General features: G+C 43.6%; 1 protein-coding gene across 7 annotated transcripts in view; it reads right to left on the bottom strand.

Moving 5' to 3' along the window:
• TTC3 (tetratricopeptide repeat domain 3) overlaps positions 1 to 21,169 on the bottom strand; it is a 167,987-nt gene that overhangs the window by 71,727 nt on the left and 75,091 nt on the right. For all 7 annotated transcript variants that reach the window (XM_073668397.1, XM_073668395.1, XM_073668396.1 and 4 more), the window contains 8 exons: positions 18,462 to 18,522; positions 18,315 to 18,372; positions 17,730 to 17,784; positions 16,647 to 16,784; positions 14,904 to 14,984; positions 14,216 to 14,328; positions 9,801 to 9,927; positions 8,863 to 8,985 (listed from right to left, as the gene is read on the bottom strand). In XM_073668397.1, the coding sequence (XP_073524498.1) occupies positions 8,863 to 8,985; positions 9,801 to 9,927; positions 14,216 to 14,328; positions 14,904 to 14,984; positions 16,647 to 16,784; positions 17,730 to 17,784; positions 18,315 to 18,372; positions 18,462 to 18,522 (756 nt within the window). The remainder of the gene's footprint in view (positions 1 to 8,862; positions 8,986 to 9,800; positions 9,928 to 14,215; positions 14,329 to 14,903; positions 14,985 to 16,646; positions 16,785 to 17,729; positions 17,785 to 18,314; positions 18,373 to 18,461; positions 18,523 to 21,169) is intronic.

Below are 21,169 nucleotides of genomic sequence, written 5' to 3'. Positions count from 1 at the left end.
ATGACTGGAATAAAAGGCTAAAAGGATACAACTTATTTGCAAGAAACAGACTTGATAAACGAGGAGGAGATGTCGCATTGTATGTTAGAAAAGCGTATATCTGCACAGAGATTGAAGCTTCAGAGACTGGGAGTTCTGTGGAAACTGTTTGGGTAAGAATACAAGGAGAGAACAACGGAAAGGACACCATTGTAGGCATTTACTACAGGCCACCTGGGCAAGCTGAAGATATGGATGAACTCTTTATGTATCAAATGACCAAGTTCTCCAAAAAATATGACGTAGTGGTCATGGGAGATTTCAACTATCCAGACATTTGTTGGGAATCTCTCTCAAGTAAAACTAACAGGTCAAGCAAATTCTTATCCTCTCTTGCTGACAACTTTATCTTCCAAAAGGTAGGGGAGAAAACAAGGGGATCTGCTACTTTGGATCTAATCCTTATAAACAGGGAGGAAATGGTTGAGGAGGTAAAGGTGGCTGAGACCCTAGGAGGCAGCGATCATGCTATTATAGAATTTTGGATAACTAGAGGAGGAAGACATGTGAAGACTCAAACTTCAAGGTTAGATTTTAGAAAGGCAGATTTTAAGAGACTCAGAAAGAGAATAGGAGGGATCCAATGGCTGGATGTCCTTAAGGACAAAAATGTCCAGGAAGGATGGGAAATTTTTAAAAATGAGATTCTCAAAAGCACAATCGTTAACAATCCCGAAAAGTAGGAAGAATGGGAAGCATTTAAGGAAACCAGGATGGATGAACACAGAACTTAAACACATGCTAAAAAGAAAGAAAGAAATGTTTATTAAATGGAAAGAGGGAGGCATATCTAAAGAAGATTATAATGCAGTCTGCAGATCCTGTAGGGCACGTATCAGGGTAGCTAATGCTGACAATGAATTAAGGCTTGCAAGAGATGTCAAAAGCAATAAAAAAGGATTTGGGGGGTATGTCAAAAGTAAAAGAAAAGTCAAAGATGCTATAGGATTTTTACAGGATGAAAATGGAGAAATGGTAAGAGAGGATGTTGAGAAGGCCGAACTTTTTAATTCCTATTTTGCATCTGTTTTCTCTCAGAAAGAAAATGTAACATCAACTGATCTTCACTGTCCTTTTAAAGGAATAGAGGAATCCAAGTTATCTGTAAACAGAAAGATTGTGAGGGAATATTTAGCTAACATAAATGAGTTCAAGTCTCCAGGTCCAGATGAATTACACCCCAGAGTACTGAAGGAGATCGTAGAAGAAATTTTAGAACCACTCTCCATAATCTTTGAAAATTCTTGGAGAACAGGAGAAGTCCCAGAAGACTGGAGAAGAGCAAATGTTGTTCCTATCTTCAAAAAGGGGAAGAAGGTGGACCCAGGGAACTATAGGCCGGTGAGTCTGACTTCTATACCAGGAAAGATCTTTGAACAAATTATTAAACAACATGTATGTAAGTACATGGATAAGAATGAAGTGATTAACCAGAGTCAGCATGGGTTTGTAACTAACAAGTCATGTCAGACTAACTTAATTTCCTTCTATGACAGAATCACTGACTGGGTGGATCAGGGAAATGCTGTAGATATAGTATATCTTGACTTCAGCAAAGCATTTGACAAAGTATCTCACACCATCCTTATTGAAAAAATGACCAAGTATGCAATGGACCAGGCAACTGTTAGGTGGATTCATAACTGGCTTAGTGATCGGACTCAAAGGGTGGTTGTAAATGGCTTCACATCCAGCTGGATGAATGTCTCAAGTGGGGTACCACAGGGCTCCGTCCTGGGACCTGTATTGTTCAACATCTTTATCAGTGATTTAGATGAAGGAATTGAGGGTAAACTGATTAAATTTGCTGATGACACAAAGCTAGGAGGGATAGCTAATACTAGAGAAGAGAGAGAGAGAGGATTCAAAAAGACCTAAATAAACTGGAGCAGTGGGCAGCAACCAACAGAATGGTTTTTAACAGGGAAAAATGCAAAGTACTACATCTGGGCAATAAAAATGAAAAAAGCATATACAGAATGGGAGGAATAGGACTAAGCAACAGTACATGTGAAAAAGACTTCGGTATACTAATAGATCATAGACTGAACATGAGTCAACAGTGTGATGCAGCAGCAAAAAAGGCAAATACAATTCTGGGATGTATTAACAGAAGCATACAGTCTAGATCACGTGAAGTCATTATCGGTCTTTACTCCTCTTTGGTCAGACCTCATCTGGAATACTGTGTACAGTTTTGGGCACCACATTTTAAAAAAGACATAGACAAACTGGAGCAAGTTCAGAGAAGAGCGACCAGAATGGTGACTGGTCTGCAAACCATGTCCTATGAGGAACGGTTGCAGGATTTGGGAATGTTTAGCTTGCAAAAAAGAAGACTGAGAGGAGACTTAATAGCTGTCTACAAATATGTCAAGGGCTGTCACATTGTAGAAGGATCATCTTTATTCTCATTTGCACAAGGAAAGACTAGAAGCAATGGGATGAAACTAAATGGGAGGAGACACAGATTAGATATTAGAAAAAACTTTTTGACAGTTAGGGTGATTAATGAGTGGAACAGGCTGCCACGAGAGGTGGCGAGTTCCCCTTCAATGGACGTCTTCAAACAGAGGCTGGACAGACATCTGTCTGAGATGATCTAGTGAATCCTGCTTTGAGCAGGGGGTTGGACCAGATGACCCAGGAGGTCCCTTCCAACTCTACCATTCTATGATTCTATGATTCACAGCAAACGACGCTTGAGTTGGGTAAATTGCCTCCACCAGATACAACAGATAGAATTCATCACTCTTTAGCGAAATCTTTTTTTCTAACCTGTCCTCCACAAATTACCTCTTTGGCTTTGTTTTTTTCCAGGCCATTTCCTCCCTTCTCTAATCAGGTATTTTTGTTACATTTTTTTCCTCAAGAACGCTTCAATGGGTCTTAGATAAAATTTTTTGTTGTGCTTGACGAGAACGGCTCCGTTTGGTCTATTCTGGACCTGACACTGTTGTACAAATAAGTCTGACTACACCGCTTCATTATAGTCTCATCGGTCTTTTGCAGCCTTGATGGAATCCGGGGAATTTCTCTCTTTAGTTGACATCCAAGAAACTTATCTCCACATTCCCATTTTTCCAGAGCACCAGTTTTTCTGTTTTGCAGTCCACCAGTACCACTTCCAGTTCGCGTTTATGAAGGTCATGGCCATTATCAAGGCCCTTTTGAATGTAAGAGGATAGTGGTGCTTCGCTATTGGACAACTGTCTCGTTAAGGATCCGTCTTACTTAGAGAAACTGAAGGGTCTGCAAATCACACTGGACACACCTATTCGCTTCACACAGTTGGTCAACCAATCAAAGTTGTCCCAGTTTCCATCTCAGCATTCAGTCTGACGGGGGATGCTGTTCACACCGTTCAAGCTAAATGTTTTCTTCCAGAGGACAAGTTGACAGCTCTACAGATCAGCATCCATCTGAGAGGTCCCTCGTGGCTGCCTTTAAGGTGATCCCCTTTGCTCAGTTCCATATCAGGCCTTTGAAATTGGTCTTTTTTTTTTGTTGGCAAACGACTGTCTTTTTCTTAAAATCGCCAGGTCTTTTTCCCTCACATCAGACAGTCCCTGATCTGATGGCGGGACTCTCCCAGCATTCTTCTCGGCTGGTCCAACCCTCAGCTTCATTGGCAGATTGAGAAGACAGACAATATTCTTCTCGACTGGTGAGACGTTTTGCGTAAGCTTACAGAGCAAGATTGTTGGAAGAGTCACAAAGCCCAACTTTCCAACCTCCTGGAACTCAGATCTATGAGTCTGACCCTTCCCCATTGGCAGGACCAACTGTCGAGTCTCCAAGTCTGAATTCAGTCCAGCAAAGCCACTGCCATGGCATTCATCAACCATCAAGGCGGGACTCTGTCATCTGGCCATGGTAGAGGTCTCATGGATTCTTGCCTGGGCAAAACAACGAATTCCAGCACTTTCAGTGATCCATATATTGAGAGTAGACAACTATGAAGCAGATTTTCTAAGTCGCAACGGGCTAACTGAAGCACATTGGCCTCTGGATCCAGAAGTCTTCGATCAAATCTGTCTATGGTAGGGCACTTCAGATGTCTGTTTGTTGGCATGCAAACACAGCCACAAAGTTGCTTTGTTTGTACCCGGATCTTCCAACCACCCAGCGGTCACCACAGAAGTTCTGGAGACTTTATGTTCCAAATGCTACCTCTCTGCTACCCAAGTTGCTCATTAAGACCTAGCTGGAATGAGTCCTGGTCATCCTTGTGGTCCCGAACCAGCCCAGAAAATGATTTGTGGAAATGATCATCCTCCAAGTAGACTTTCAGTGGATACTTCAGGGTCGACTAGATCTACTTTCTCAGGGTCCTCTCTTCCACACTAATTAATGGTTGCTCAATTTAACGGCATGGCTGTTGAACCCGCAGCTCTAAAATCCTCAGGCTTCTCTGATCAGGCCGTGCAGACAATCAAAGTGAGGAAGCCCTCCTCATCTTATAACTCCCATCGCACCTGGAAGGTCTTCTTCTGTTGGTGTGAATTGAACAATGTCGCCCTTAAGTATTGTGCTCTCCCAGCTCTCCTCAACTCAAAGATACAAAAAAAGAATTGCTGTTTGGCTATATTCCTTCACATGTAGTGTTAAAGTTTCTTACATGTACACTAAAATAATGCCACTCACAAATGAACCTCATCCTAAAAAAACAAGCCCTCATTTGACTGCCACCAAAAGAAAAATAAAAAAGTTATGGCTTCTGGAACTCTATAAAAAGTAAGGGAAAAAAATTGTTATAAACACCAAAACTGACTGTAATGCCAAAAGGCTATGGACACTATTTTGGCGTTTTTATCAAACAATGTCAGAGCAGGATACCCAGAGGGGCTAGTAATGATAATATGACCTCCACTCTATTATTATTATTATTATAGCGCCATTTATTCCATGGCGCTTTACATGTGGAAAAGGGGTATACATACAAAAACAATTACAATGATCTTTAACAAAACGTGACGGCGACTGGTACAGGAGAGGAGAGGACTCTACCGCGGGGGCTCACAGTCTACATGGATGGGTGAGGATACAGTAGGTGAGGGTAGAGCTGGTCGTGCAGTGGTATGGGGGAGCGATGGTTACTGCAGGTTGTAGGCTTGTTGGAAGAAGTGGGTTTTCAGGTTCCTTTTGAAGGTTTCCACGGTAGGCAGGAGTCTGATATGTTGGGGTAGAGAGTTCCAGAGTAGGGGGGATGCACAGAAGATATCTTGTATGCAATTGTGGGAAGAGGAGATAAGAGGGGAGTAGAGCAGGAGATCTTGTGAGGATCGGAGGTTGCGTGCAGGTATGTACCTGTAGTATGTTAATGTTTTCTGTTATAAGTTTAGATGCAGCAATAACTTCGGCCATTAGAGGTCACCTTAGAACAAGAGAAGAAAAGACTGAAAGCAGGAAGTAGAGAAAAACAGTCGTTTTCCCTGAGATTATTTTGAAGAGAGGTCCTGCAGTTGTGACACGGAGGACTGGGACTCTAAAGTGATCCAAATTGGACGGTGTGATACAGAGGGAGAAGCTGCGTGAGTAAACTCCAATGTGTGACCGGTCACCGACTGTTTGGTTAGTTAGTTTAGAGCTAGATAGGATTCACAGCTTCACAAGGAACATTGCTATTAATGAGAATATAGATGGACTGATGGAGACTGTGTGAGCTCCAGTATATCGACACGCTGGTAAACGTGGACGCCATAGGAGAGCTCCGTGAAATAATACTGGGATTGATCTGAAACGGTTTCTGCTCCTGTGACAGAGGCGCACCCGAGCATGTGGTGGATGAAGATCTCGAGGATACTGAGATCCCCGATCTGAGGCGATTACATGTGTTCATAGACGTGGCACGTTCAAGTGGGGTGGCGACACAGGTCGCCAAGTTGTTGGGAAAGACTCGTCAGGAGTGGGCCGATCTACAGGATGCAGACTCCGAGCTGTTGCGAGTAAAAAAAAATGGCTGAGACAAAAGTACTGGCCCGATGGAAGGGCGAGAGCTTGTCTGGGAGTAGAAGGGCAGAAGCTGCTAAAGCAGTGGGACCGATTGGCCATAGCGGAAGGGGTACTGTATCGCTGGATCTACGTAGCGGCAGAGAAGCTCATGTACGGGGTGCACACTTTGGGCCTGAGAAGACTTATCGATGGTTACACCGGTTCGTGTACACACCAGGCTTAGAAGAAGTTGTGAGAGGCTCCTGTTCAGACAATCGTCACGTCTTCCCCGTTGGAGACATTAATGGTGGATTACCTAACAGTCGGGTACTCCAGAAGTGGTCATCATTCATGCCTAATCATGACCGATCATTTACAAAGTTTGCTGTGGCTGTTCCCACCAAGGATCAAACAGCTAAGTCTGCAGCAGAGGCGATTTCTAAGCATTTCATTCCGGTTTATGGGTGTCCCCAAAGGGTGCATTCAGATCAAGGTGCCTGCTTTCAGGGTCAGCTCATGACTGAGTTGCTGCAGGTCTATGGGATTCAGCAATTGTGCACGACACCCTATCACTCACAAGGAAATGGGGCTTGCGAGCGATTCAGCCAAACACTGCTCCAGATGCTGAGAACACTGGAACAGAGGCAAAAGAAGCAATGGACTGAGTATATCCCAGAACTTATGTGGGCCTATAACAACAGGGACCATATCACCATGGGGTTCACGCTTTACATGATGATGTTCGGTCGGCCTGGACGAGAAATTGAAGAACTGGGACTGACTGTACCAGATGAGCCGGAGTATGGTACAGCCAGTGAGTGGGTTCAGGATCATCGACGAAAGTTGTGAGAAATCCACCGAATAGTGGAACAACGTGTACAGGATCATCCCCATAGAGATCAGGGACCGGTGCACAAGGATGAGTTCCTGGTAGGTGATAAGGTACCAGGCCGGGTCACGCGTTCAGGAGAGAAGTTGAGTGACAGGTGGGAGGATACACCTTACACAGTAGTGACAGTAGTGGAAAGGGTATTTCCAGAGGGAAGCGTGTATACAGTGGTTCCTGAAGGGTGCATTGGACCCTGTCGCACCATGCACCGAAATTGGTTAAAGAGGTGCATGTCTGACAAACCTGCTTATCTCTCAATCGCCTGAGCCGTCTGCGGCGGTTACGCTGAACAATGTTGAATGTGACTGTTGGGACGACTTTGGGGCCGATTTCCCGGACATGCAGAGTACGACAGTGCAAGTTCCTGATGTACCTGGGACGGTTCCCAATGTTACTAATTTACCAGATGTGACGAATACTCCATTGAGTCCGACAGGTACCGGCTTAAGGAGGTCGGAGAGGAGCACAGCTGGTGTTCCACCGATACAATCCTGAAGAGTACGTGCTGCATGTGAGTAGTGAGAAGCCGTTTGTCGGGACGTCAAACTATAAGTGGGATGGAGGGTAGTATGTTAATGTTTTCTGTTATAAGATAAGATGCTGCAATAACTTCGGCCATTAGAGGTCACCTTAGAACAAGAGAAGAAAAGACTGAAAACAGGAAGGAGAGAAAAATGGTAGTTTTCCCTGAGGTGATTTTGAAGAGAGGTCCTGCGGTTGTCACACGGAGGACTGGGACTCTAAAGTGATCCAAATTGGACGATATGATACAGAGGGAGAGGCTGCGTGAGTAAACTCCAATGTGTGACTGGTTACCGACTGTTTAGTTAGTTAGGGAGAGCTAGATAGGAATATATACATATCCAGGGGAAAACAGGGTACTCGGAATCTATTGTAATTAAGGCGGGTGTAAGATTGTACTCCTGAGAGGACCACGTGTCATGGGCAGGGTTGAATTACGGGTAGGCCCTGTACCGGATAAGGTTGGGAGTGGTATAGCCTGGGGGTAGTCCTTCTCCATACTGTGAAGCTGACACTTGGGATCTCTCAGGCTGTATAAGGTGTATTTGTAACTGTTGGCTGTTGTGGCCCATATCTTGTTTAGAAGAGAAATACTGTCATTTATTGCAAATTATATAAAAAAAAAAGAAGATCGTTTGGTAACATATCGGAGTCAGAGTCATTCATAGCAGCACCGTATGTCACACACACTCATATACGACTGCGCTACTGTTGTTACATACCGGGAGACTAGGTCACAGATATAAGGGGGAGACAGGTTGTGGATGGCTTTGTATGCCGTGGTTAGGGGTTTTGAACTGGAGTCTCTGGGCAATGGGGAGCCAGTGAAGGGACTGACAGAGAGGAGAGGCCGGGGAATAGCGGGGGGATAGGTGGATTAGTCGGGCAGCAGAGTTTAGGATAGATTGGAGGGGTGCGAGAGTGTTAGAAGGGAGGCCACAGAGCAGGAGGTTGCAGTAGTCAAGGCTGGAGATGATGAGGGCATGCACTAGGGTGTCTGCAGATTTGTGGTTGAGGAATGTGCGGATCCAGGAGATATTTTTGAGTTTGAGTCGGCAGGAAGTGGAAAGGGCTTAGATATGAGGTTAGAAGGTGAGATCAGAGTTCACTCTCTATGTGTAGTATACATGCTTAGCCTAGATACAAGAATATCATTGGAGGTGCTGATTTACTTGGTTATTGCAGATTTTGTGTTTGTACAGAACTGTATAATAATGCATGGAGATTAAGGAACCGAACGCAACTTTACACCTACTGCAGCGTGTGTTGTTCCTCAGCCAATGCATCGTAAGCATCTTTAATCTCTGACTATTACGTTAACAACTGCAAATTACAACCAGATTGTAGCCTTTAATTAGCCAAACCAAGACAAATAAAATAGGTTATGGGCAAAAGCCCCACTTTTTGTCTGCACAGTTTTCATATTTGACACCCAAAATTAAAATAATAACAAAAAAAGTCATTATTTATTATCCTACCTTGAAATTCGGGTCTGAAAAGTAGATCTGAGTTTTCGGCAAGCTTAAACACTGCTCATAGCGGCAAATCGCATCTGGTTTTGGTGGAAACTTGCATTCTTCAATGCAGTTATCAAGGAAAACCTGAAGGAAAGAAGAATAAAAACAAACAAAAAAGACCACACCGGTTAAAAAGCAGCCAAATTCCTAGACATTTTCACAAGCAGGTAGACCAAGACATTACACACAAATCACAAGTCATGGGTTTTCATTTACTGTATTTTTCGGACCATAAGACACATTCTTTTTCCCCCAAATGGGTGGTGCGTCTTCTGGTCCGAACGTAGCTTACCGGGGAGTTGCGGTGGTGGTGGAGCGGGATCGTAGGAAGGAGGCCCTCCGTTCCCTCCCTCAGGAACCCAGCGGCGGCAGCAGAAGAGGTGAGATGCTGCGGGGCTGGTGTCTGGCTGTCGGCGGTGAGGCAGAGCGGCATGTGCTGCTTTTCCGGAGGCCTACGGCTTCAGGAAGATGGCCAAGGCCACCGGAAAAGCAGCGGACGCCGCTCTGCCTCACCGCCAACAGCCAGACACTGGCCCTGCAGCATCTCACCTCTTCTGCTACCGCCGCCGGGTTCCTGGGGGAGGGAACGAAGGATATTATATATTTATTTTTTTTTTCAGTCATGTCTGTTTTTGATGAGTTACTGATCAAAATTTTAAATCAATGGGTCCATAGGAGATAAAAAAAAAAGATTAAAAAGGACTGTCTATGGATTCTCTCCTTGGGTCATTGGAGAGCTTTCAGTTTTTTAGTGTTTATTTGATAGGAGCAGTTTAGAAATTTATAGTATATGAAATGAATGCCTCGTGAATATCTTGTCAGAATTGTCCTATAATTGAAGTGCTAAAATTAAAGGAAAAAAAACAAAACCACAAAAAACACACACATTAATCTCTTACCAGTAATTTTTCAGGCCTAGTTTCTTCGATGACGACAGATGTGGTTGGCCAAGTTAAAACGCCAGGCACCATTTTATGATTCATCATGGTCTTAGACTTTATATACTGATTTAAGGCATCAGAAAACCTAATAAAAATAGTAACATGTAACACAATCATATATCAAATGCGATCAGTCACACACAATTTGCTTTCTAGATTCACAAGATTTTCATACCAACTTTAAAAAAAAAAAAAAAAAGTTCACATTTTTATTATGAGTGCCAGCTATTTAACATGGAGTAATTAACATTACATCCGCTGTCTCAGAGAGTCTTCAATGGAAGTTGTATATCTATCAGTGTGTGAGATATATGGCTAGCTCCATGACATGTATGGCTTCCTATACCACCGCCATATGTCCTCGGAGCAATCTAATACATGTCTAATAAAGAGCCAGTAGTGGATTTACACAATATGACTTAGTTCTTACAGAGGGATTACTATACTGAAGTCATTAGTAACACGGTTGATGGCTAAAAAAAACAAAACAAAAAAGAATACGACATTAAGGCTGAATCAAGTAAAGCCCAAGTCATCGGAGCTAGTTGATTAACCCCTTTACCCCCGAGGGTGGTTTGCACGTTAATGACCAGGCCAATTTTTACAATTCTGACCACTGTCACTTTATGAGGTAATTACTCTGGAACGCTTCAACGGATCCCCCTGATTCTGAGATTGTTTTTCCGAGACATATTGTACTTTATGATAGTGGTAAAATTTCTTCGATATGACTTACGTTTACTTGTGAAAAAAAATCGGAAATTTGGCAAACATTTTGTAAATTTCGAATCAGGGAGATATGTCACACAAAATAGTTAATAAATAACATTTCCCACATGTCTACTTTACATCAGCACAATTTTGGAACCAAAATTTATTATTTTTGTTAGGGAGCTATAAGGGTTAAAAGTTGACCAACGATTTCTCATTTTTCCAACAAAATTTACAAAACCATTTTTTTAGGGACTTTAAGAAGAAAATACCCAAAAGTGACACCATTCTAAAAACTGCACCCCTCAAGGTGCTCAAAACCACATTCAAGAGGTTTATGAACCCTTCAGGTGCTTCACAGGAATTTTTGGAATGTGGATGAAAAAAATTAACATTTAACTTTTTTCACAAAAATGTTACTTTAGACCCCAATTTTTTTTATTTTTGCAAGGGTAACAGGAAAAAATGGACCCCAAAATTTGTTGTGCAATTCCTCCGGAGCACGCCAATACCCCATATGTGGGGGAAAACCACTGTTTGGGGGCACGGCAGGGAAGGAGAACCATTTGACTTTGAATGTAAAATTTGCTTGAATATAATTAGCGGACGCCATGTTGCGTTTGCGGAGCTCATGATGTGCCTAAACAGTGGAAACCCCCCACAAGTGGCACCATTTTGGAAACTAGACACCTCAGGGAACTTATCTAGATGTGTGGCGAGCACCTTGAAGCCCCAGGTGCTTCACAGAAGTTTATAACATTGAGCCGTAGAAATAAAAAAATAAAACTTTTTCCACAAAAGTGATCTTTTAGCCCAATTTTTTTATTTTCACAAGGGTAAGAGGAGAAAATGGACCCCAAAAACTGTTGTGCAATTTCTTTTGAGTACGCAGATACCCCATTTTTGGGAAAATATAGTGTTTGGGCGCACGGCAGAGTTCAGAAGGGAAGGAGCACTGTGTGACTTTTTGAACGCAAAATTGGCTGGAATCAAGAGCGGACGCAATGTCGCGTTTGGCGAGCCCCTGATGCGCCTAAATAGTGGAAACCCCCCCCACAAGTGACCCCATTTTGGAAACTAGACCCCTCAAGGATTTTCTCAAGGGGTATAGTGAAAGGAGTTGTCCAGTACTTTTTTGAATTGCCCCAATGTATTTAGCATATGGCCATAAGTTTTTTTGTAAATACCTTTTTGTAAATATACTTGTATGTATTGCCTGTGAGCGGCGCTATCACTGGCTGCAGCCGGGGGTGACTCAGTGCTGTGTTCCACGGTGAGTGATGGGCTGTGGGTGGGGTTACCCCGCGCGTCACACCCGGCATCCACCGCGCACTCTCCTTCTCCTCATTCATTGGGAAAGTGCGCGGTGGATGCTGGGTGTGACGCGAGGGTAACCCCGCCCACGGCCCAGCATACACCGAGGGGACTGCGTCACTGATGTCACGCCTCCCTTGATGTGACATCAGCGTAAGGAAAAGCCGAGGTCACGTGATGCCCGTGAGCGGCCAGTGATAGCTCACAGGCAATACATACAACTAAAAGGTATTTACAAAAAAAAAAAACTTATGGCCACATGCTAAATACATTGGGGCATTTCAAAAAAGTACTGGACAAATTCTTGAACATTTTGAACCCAGATGTACGACTCCGGGTTCAATGAATTTGATAACATTAGGTCATCATATTGAATAAGTTGTCATTAGTCTTGAGCGCAAGTGCTCGCTACTTGAGTTTGCAATGTCAGGGCTGTGGAGTCGGAGTCAGTATAAAATGGACCAACTTCAACTCCTAAAATATATAATAAATTGGGTACAGTAATTCAATGCAGTTTGTGGGGAATATTTTATTCATATTTGGGAAAGTTATGAAATGTCCTATAAATGTCTGTCCTATTCCTGATCTAAAGGTTTAGACTTTTAGTTGAGATGAATCTGTGCTACAGTAATTTTATCACTTAGACATGAGCCGTGTATGAGGGAGTCGGAGTCGTGGAGTCATGGAAATTGAGGAGTCGGAGGTTTGGCTTACCGACTCCACAGCCCTGGTTTGCATCGGGTACTCGGGTATGCACCATGAATCGCGGGGGCTTGAGTTCTCGGCCTGCATGTTTTACGATTTGTTAGACACCCAAAAAACATGCGAGGTTCGCTCGTGCATGGAAGGCAATCCTCGAGAGTTTTTTTTGGCCGCGAAGCATATGGGGCGGAGACTTGAGCATGTCACTCGAGCACCCGCGATACTCAGTCCATACCCGAGCACCCGATGCAAACTCAAGTAGCGAGCACTGGCGCTATAGACTAGTCGCCATATTGTCATCATTATTTTTTTCTTTACTTTTGAAAAAATCCCAATCCTAGCACAGCCCTAACCCTAGCACAACGCTAACCCTAACACAGCCCTAACCCTAGCACAGCCCTAACCCTAACACAGCCCTAACCCTAGCACAGCCCTAACCCTAGCACAGCCCTAACCCTAGCACAGCCCTAACCCTAGCACAGCCCTAACCCTAGCACAGCCCTAACCCTAGCACAACCTTAACACAGCCCTAACCCTTTTTTATGCCGTTTCTCGTGAAGTATAAGTGATTTGACAAATTTATAGGTCAGGTTGCTCCGGACGCGACGATACCAAATATGTGTACTTCTATTGGTTTGCTGTTTTTTTTTTTTCACAATAATATTTATTTATGGGTAAAGTATATTTTTATTTTTATGGATTCTTTTTTTCATTTATTTTTTACAATTATTTTTTTTTCCCACTTTGATACTTTTTTTTACTTTTACACTTTGTCCCACTATGGGTCTTTCATTTTATGCAGTCTGAACACTTTCATAGAATAGAGATGCAGCAGCATCTCTATGCTATGCTGCGTGTCAGCGCTGCACAGGCAGAAGTTACTTTGATCGCGCACTGCGCATTATCAAAGTAACTTCCTGCTGTCTTAAAAACCCGGATGTCTTCATGACGACATCGGGTTACCATGACAATTACCGTGACCTGGCACAGACAGCGCAGGACGCGCTTACCTTTCCTTGCTCCTGGAATGCTGCGATCGACTTTGATCGCAGCTTTTTGGGGGTTAACGTGCCGGGAACGGAGCGGCAGCGCTCCTGGTACATTGTCACAGCTGATACACGGTACTATCAGCTGACACCCAGGGCGTAATAATAAGTATCTGGTCCAATAGGCCCAGGGCGCTCCATGTCAGAAAGGGGATAAAACAAGGATCTAAAAAAAATTGTCTTTTAACCTGTGCAACCCTTCTGACCTAAGCCTGGTATCTGGCAGCCGCTTAATCCTTTCCCTTACGACCGGTTTTTACCATATATGAACATGGTAAAGAAGAAACAATTGTGAAATTATTATTTTTTTTTACAATTTCAAAGCACTTAGAATTTTTTCCCCGGCTTTCTGGTGCATCTCATGATTAAATGAATGGTGTCAATCAAAAGTATTACTTGTTCCGCAAAACGCAAGCCGTCATACAGCTATGGTGATGGAAAAATAAAAAAGAAGGTTATGGCTCTTGAAAGAAGGGGAGAAAAAAACTAAAAGCAAAATGACTATGGTGGTTAGGGGTTAATTTTCTCCAACATTCAGAAAACATGGAAGGGGTTTATATATAACAATATATATATATTTTTTTATACATATAAACTTACCGATTTTGCTTAAAATACACATTTCCAATTCCATAAAAAGCCAAGCAGTTGAACCTCTCCTTGGAGTGATGCTGTATAATTTCTTTCAACTCGTTTTCAGCCTTTGCCAGCTCCTGCAAAAATTTCACAAAAAAAGCATTTATTTTTTTAAAACGGTATAGCGAGAAAAATCCAACATGGATAACCACATCAGTAGACAGGTATAACTGCTATGATGAAGGCATAGACTCCCGCTCCAGCATTGTCTCTCTTCTGCCCCCCGCTGGTCTTTGTCATCACTTCGGCAGCACATCAGCCATTTTTCAGAGGTAGACGGCACAAATATCACTGTTAAAAGATGCTGTCTAATCACAAACACTGGTGGCGCATCACTAGGATGGAGCGTGCTGGGTGCATGGACAATGCTTGCAGTAGGTGACGGTGACAGTGATTGAACCAGATCAATCACTCATAGGGTCACCGATATTTATCAAGAAACAGGCCGACATTTATTACCTTCCCACCATGCATTTGCTTAGTAGAAGGAAAACTCTATGGTGGATCTGCATGCACCGAAATTTTTTAGCATGGTACAAAAAAAAAAAAAAAAAAAGCAAAAACCACAGTGCAAAAGGCCACAAAAACATTGATGTTCAAGGCAATATCAATTGATATTTTTTACTGATCCAAGTAAATATCAAATGCTTACCACACATTGTCCAATACCGAGCAGCGCATTCGCATGTCCATACTGTAGTACCAGATAATCCAGCTTTGTCAGATGTAAACTCTGGAGGAGAAAAGAAAACATAATACTCCCATTTGAGATTAATGATAAGTGCCTGTCCAACAGGCAGAAAGCAGCGGCCCCTGAAAAAAAAGGCAGAAAGCGGCGGCCCCCCCAAAAAAGAGGCAGAAAGCAGCGGCCCCCCCAAAAAAGAGGCAGAAAGCGGCAGCCCTGAACAAAAGAGGCAAAAAGCGGCGGCCCCCGAAAAAGAGAGGCAGAAAGCGACGGCCCCCGAAATAGAGAGGCAGAAAGCGGCGGCCCCCGAAATAGAGAGGCAGAAAGCGGCGGCCCCCGAAATAGAGAGGCAGAAAGCGGCGGCCCCCGAAATAGAGAGGCAGAAAGCGGCGGCCCCCGAAATAGAGAGGCAGAAAGCGGCGGCCCCCGAAATAGAGAGGCAGAAAGCGGCGGCACCCGAAATAGAGAGGCAGAAAGCGGTGGCCCCCGAAATAGAGAGGCAGAAAGCGGCGGCCCCCGAAATAGAGAGGCAGAAAGCGGCGGCCCCCGAAATAGAGAGGCAGAAAGCGGCGGCCCCCGAAATAGAGAGGCAGAAAGCGGCGGCCCCCGAAATAGAGAGGCAGAAAGCGGTGGCCCCCGAAATAGAGAGGCAGAAAGCGGCGGCCCCCGAAATAGAGAGGCAGAAAGCGGCGGCCCCCGAAATAGAGAGGCAGAAAGCGGTGGCCCCCGAAATAGAGAGGCAGAAAGCGGTGGCCCCCGAAATAGAGAGGCAGAAAGCGGCGGCCCCCCAAAAAAAGAGGCAGAAAGCGGCGGCCCCCCAAAAAAGAGACGGCCCCAAAAATAAGAGGCAGAAAGAGGCGGCCCCCCCAAAAAAAGAGGCAGAAAGAGGCGGCCCCCCCAAAAAAAGAGGCAGAAAGAGGCGGCCCCCCCAAAAAAAGAGGCAGAAAGAGGGGCCCCCCCAAAAAAAGAGGCAGAAAGAGGCGGCCCCCCCCAAAAAAGAGGCAGAAAGAGGGGCCCCCCCCAAAAAAGAGGCAGAAAGAGGGGCCCCCCCCAAAAAAGAGGCAGAAAGAGGGGCCCCCCCCAAAAAAAGAGGCGGCCCCAAAAATAAGAGGCAGAAAGAGGCGGCCCCCAAAAAAAGAGGCAGAAAGTGGCGGCCCCCAAAAAAAGAGGCAGAAAGCGGCGGCCCCCGAAAAAGAGGTGCCCCCCCCCCCCAAAAAAAAGAGACAGAAAGAGGCGGCCCCCCAAAAAAAGAGGCTGCCCCAAAAATAAGAGGCAGAAAGAGGCGACCCCCAAAAAAAAGAGGCAGAAAGAGGAGGCCCCCAAAAAGAGGCAGAAAGCGGCGCCCCCCCCCTCCCCCCCAAAAAGAGGTGGCCCCAAAAATATGAGGCGGCCCCCAAAAAAGAGAGGCAGAAAGAGGCGGCCCCCCAAAAAGGAGGCGGCACCAAAAATAAGAGGCAGAAAGCGGCGGCCCCCCAAAAAAAAGAGGCAGAAAGACTAGGCCCCCAAAAAGAGGTAGAAAGCGGCGCCCCCACTTATCACTTCTGCTCTGTACAAATTAGAGAGCCCAAGTATTAGTCACATAAATGAGTGTATATAACACTGCAGGAGATGTGCGCACACCAGTGACTTTCCCCAGAAATGAAACCTTCTGGCCATGGGTAGCAGCTGCCAGACCAGATGTGTGTCGCAGACCTACAGTTCAGAATTTACCTGGAGATCGCTCTGTTTCAGGATGTCCAGAAGTTTCGAAAACAACCCCTCTGCATTGCGACAGCGCTTGTCATTCAGGGCTTCATAGGCTTCACGTATAAGGGACTTGACCGTATCTTGTATTGTGGCCAAATCAACCTACAAGACAATAATTGTAATGAAATGAGAGCCACGGCAGCCCTGTACAAAGCCCGAGCATCGATTCCATAGGTCTTCCCTGAGCAGAATACATGGTAGACACAAATGCTCATCTATGATTTGGGACTTCTCTATATACTAAGGAGATACATTGGCTTTATTACATGATTAAAAAAATGCTGGTCAGTAAATACAGCTCAAAAAAAAAAAGAGAACAGTAATAATGCACAAACCAAAAAAGATTCCCTAGAAAGCCTTTGCTGCTAAAACAGATCCGGACAAGAATAAGATTGTCATATATGTCCCTCCCCCCCCATCCATACACGTCTTTTTCACTGCAGCCCAGGATATGTCCTGGTTCTATAGGTTCTACCTCTTGAAGCTCATCAAGAGAATGCCAAGAGTGTGCAAAGCAGTCATCAAAGCAAAAGGTGGCTACTCTGAAGAACCTACAATATAAGACATATTTTCAGTTGTTTCACACTTTTTTGTTAAGTATATAATTCCACATGTGTTAATTCATAGTTTTGATGCCTTCAGTGTGAATGTACAATTTTCATAGTCCTGAAAATACAGAAAAATCTATAAATGGGAAGGTGTGTCCAAACTTTTGGTCTGTACTATATATATATATATATATATATATATATATATATATATATATATATATATATATATATATTATTCTTTTGGAACCTGCGTGATTAACAAGCATAGTGTGTTACGCTATTACATACCTACGACATAATGACACGTTTAGCCTTGTATTTCGAAAGCTTTCCTGGTGTACATGCTAAACTTAAGAAAATCCTAATGAAAAGTCAATATGTATGCATATAGAAAGAAGGAAAAATGTATAAATGTAAAAAAAAACCTAAAATTATAATATATAGATTATACATCATCTTGACTGATTCGCTGTTTTCTAAAGGCTTTTCTTCCTACCTGGGAAGGACCTGGAGATGGAGACTTTTGCGTTTCGGTGTTCAGATTAGAAAACCTGGAAAAAAAACAACAACAATAATGAATATGTATATTACACACAAAACAAAGAAAAATAATATCGCAAGAGTTCCGCATCAACAGAAGACTGGGATCATGGACAGCCGTAGGAATGAGCAAGGCAAGGATTCGGTGTCTGTAAAAATGTATGCAGTGTTCCTCCTTGAAGGTATATATATATATTTATAGTGTTCCTCCTCTGACCGTAGAGAGCGAGGGAGATCAATAAGTCCTGGAGTTGCATAAACAATTCCTTCAGCAGGGTAGTGGGGCATCTGCACCAGTATTTCAAGATTTCGATTACATTGCAAGTACCTATGAGGTTTGTTGAGTTTCCAACATTTTTCAAATAAAACAATAATATTATATTATTGATATTAATAGTGCTACATGTTGAGCAACAGGTTTTTTCTGTCTTTTTTGAGGAAGTATATTAAATCTAATATTTCCATAATTATATTCATTGTTATAATTGAGAAGATTGAATAATAAAAGTTAAAAAAAAAAAAAAAATTTAAAAAAAGTCACCTCATCTTTTCAGGATCGCTCCCCTTTCCCTTCACTTTTCCCTTTTTAGGCTGGTGACCTGGAAAATCAAAACACAAATAAAAGCCTTTAACAAGAGATTCGGACGGATTCCCGTCACTTGGAAGACAATAGAGGGGTTCTCCTCACCGGTCATGTTCTCCGAACAGCCTTTATTTTCTATGTGAATGTTACACTCAGAATTTGATTCCTGGAGAAAGAAGTCAGATGATAACGGTTATCTTCACGTGACAGGAGAACAGATACGATTGTTCTAAAGATAAGACAAAGAGAAATGGAGACATTAATGGTCAGATTGCTGGGTGATGACTGCGGGACCTCTGGGACGGGGCTGATGCTGAGAGTACGGGGCTGCGTCCTCCTTTTGAGTTTCGGCATGCCCAGCATTTCCCTCTTCCGCCTGTAACCACAGCAGGGCACACACAGATCAGATGCCAATGCCAACAAATGCAGGAGGGGCATTATATAACCGAGCGCTGTGGTTTCTCTTCCTGGCTATTGTTGCTGGGTGCTACGTGTCCTGGCGGCCGCCACATTTCACAATCACTTGTGTCGGAGCCTCCGTTAGGCTGGTTGTGTAATTCATAGCAGAAGAAAAAGCGCAGCAGGCCAAGCTATAGGTCAGACGCGAGCAGTTTGTCTCCATCACGTTACCTCCGTGACTTAAATTTCTAACAGTGCCATGTATGTGCACTCCCAGGTGGATTCTTCACTACCTGGACAACACCCTTTATAAAGAAGCAATCCCCTTCTGTAAACTAAAAATAAACAAACACTCCCCTCCCGCATGGGCTCCGCTCCAACGATGTGAATGTCGCTGAGCGACAGAGATCGTACGACATTATGCCAAACCGAGCGACGGTTATTTTTATTTGACAAAAAGGGGACAACTTCATATAACTCGTAGCAATTTTACTTTTCCCATCGACCGAGCCGTGTCCAGGGCTTGTTTTTTGGGTGGCAAGCCAACAATTTTCATTAATACAATTTTGGGGTATACAAGAAGTTTTGATCACTTTAACTTTTTTTTTTTATTATTATTATTATTATTATTACTACTTTTTTTATGCGTTTTGATTATTTTTCTCGTTATGCCATTTACCGATGGAGTAAATTAATTTTACATTTTCACAAATCTGACATTTACAGACATAGCGACACCAAATGTGTTTCTGTTTTAAATCTATATTTTTAATTGGGGGAAAGAGGGGAGATTAGAATTTGTACATATTTATTTTTGGTGACCTCGAGTCAGGAGACCTGCGGACAGTCAGTGAGGATATGTGCACATGTTCAGGATTTGAACCAGCAATTTCCTGAGTGTTTTTGCCTCTCCCTGGCGGTTTTTGAAGCTTTTTGAGCATCAATGAATGATTTTTGGAGCTAAATAAAGTTATTTGGTGGGACATTGCTTAAGCCCTTGGATTTCCATAAGAACTGGGGTGAGTATATTGGTTCATTTAAATGCTTAAAGAATGTGTCTGTTGTATTTCAAATAAAGTGTTTACACTGTGTCTGTGTGTTTCTTTACTTAGTTTGGTCATGAAAAGGTCTGATTGACACCTTGACATCACCAAACAAAATAGCTGGGTGTCAGCTAGTCCCATTCACCCAATCTTTATTAGCATTTCTATTCATGTAATTTATGCGGCTGCTGCGAGCTGTTAATTTTAGCCAATGTTTAGCCATTAGGCAAACATTTTCCCTGGCCATAATTAACATTTCACAGCTGGTTCCTTAGCCACTACATCCCCTCATAAGCACTCAGCAGCGCTTTGGACACAACATTTATTTTGCGTCCAAAAAGTGGCGTTATAATGCCACACTTTTGTTGTCGGTAAATGTGAATCCACCGCATATAATGACACTTCACTCAGTCAAAATCTGCAGAGGAGACTAGAGTGTCCGATACAGAAATTGACATGCTGCGGGTGGGTTTGGGTACGTGGCCAAGATCAGGAGCAGCTGCAGGTTTGACGCTGCGTGTTTATACAGCGTCAAACCCGAAGCGTCCAGATGTTACAGCATAGTGGATGGGATCTCTAGAAATCCCACGTCCACTATGCGTGCATCTGAGGTTGTGAATCACCCGCGGACACTGACATGCGGCGCATCTTTCACAACCGCAGCATGTCAAATTCTCATGCGGAGTCGCCAGTCTCTGCAACAGAAATTTGACCACTAGAATGTATTGAATACGGTGACGTCACGCGACCATCAGCTGACTGCTGAAGTCACTGATCATCTGATGGTCGCGTGACAGGTGAGTATAAGGGTTTATTTTTTTTATTTTTACTTTTTTATTCTTTTTTTTACTACCGTGGGCACACGGGCTGGGAAGAGCAGACTGCTGCTCCTCCCATCCATGCTGCTCTCGCTGTTATCAGCCAGAGCCGCTGTCAGATGAGAGTAGCAGTCTCCTCTCCCAACCCAGGTATCACCCGAAGCGCAATTCCGCGCCTATTGATTGTCATTGAAACGCAGAAATTCCGCAGGTATAGATATTCTACCTGCGGGTTTGCTGCGATTCAATGCAAGTCAATAGGCGCGAATTTGCAGCGGAATAGCGCATGAATTGGTTATGCTGAGGTTTTTGCCACAATGATAATCCGGAGTCGAAATTTCCGCATCATGCGTACAGCACATGCAGATTATCATTGCTATACATGGCAGACCTATTACCAAGGGGTTTTAATGCATTTCCGCGGTGGAAAAACCGCCGCAGAAACGCACTGAAACCACATCATGTGCAGCCTGCCTGAAACGCAGTTTCATGGACGTCTGCATAAGTCCTTAAGAGAATAACTTTCAGGGTATGTGCACACGATGCAGAAATG

This window comes from Phyllobates terribilis, unplaced genomic scaffold (assembly GCF_046119375.1).
Source record: "Phyllobates terribilis strain yellow unplaced genomic scaffold, ASM4611937v1 Scaffold_2__4_contigs__length_985480577, whole genome shotgun sequence".
NCBI lineage: Eukaryota > Metazoa > Chordata > Amphibia > Anura > Dendrobatidae > Phyllobates > Phyllobates terribilis.
Note: the sequence above shows the minus strand (reverse complement) of the source record. Positions and strands in the feature narration are given on the sequence as shown.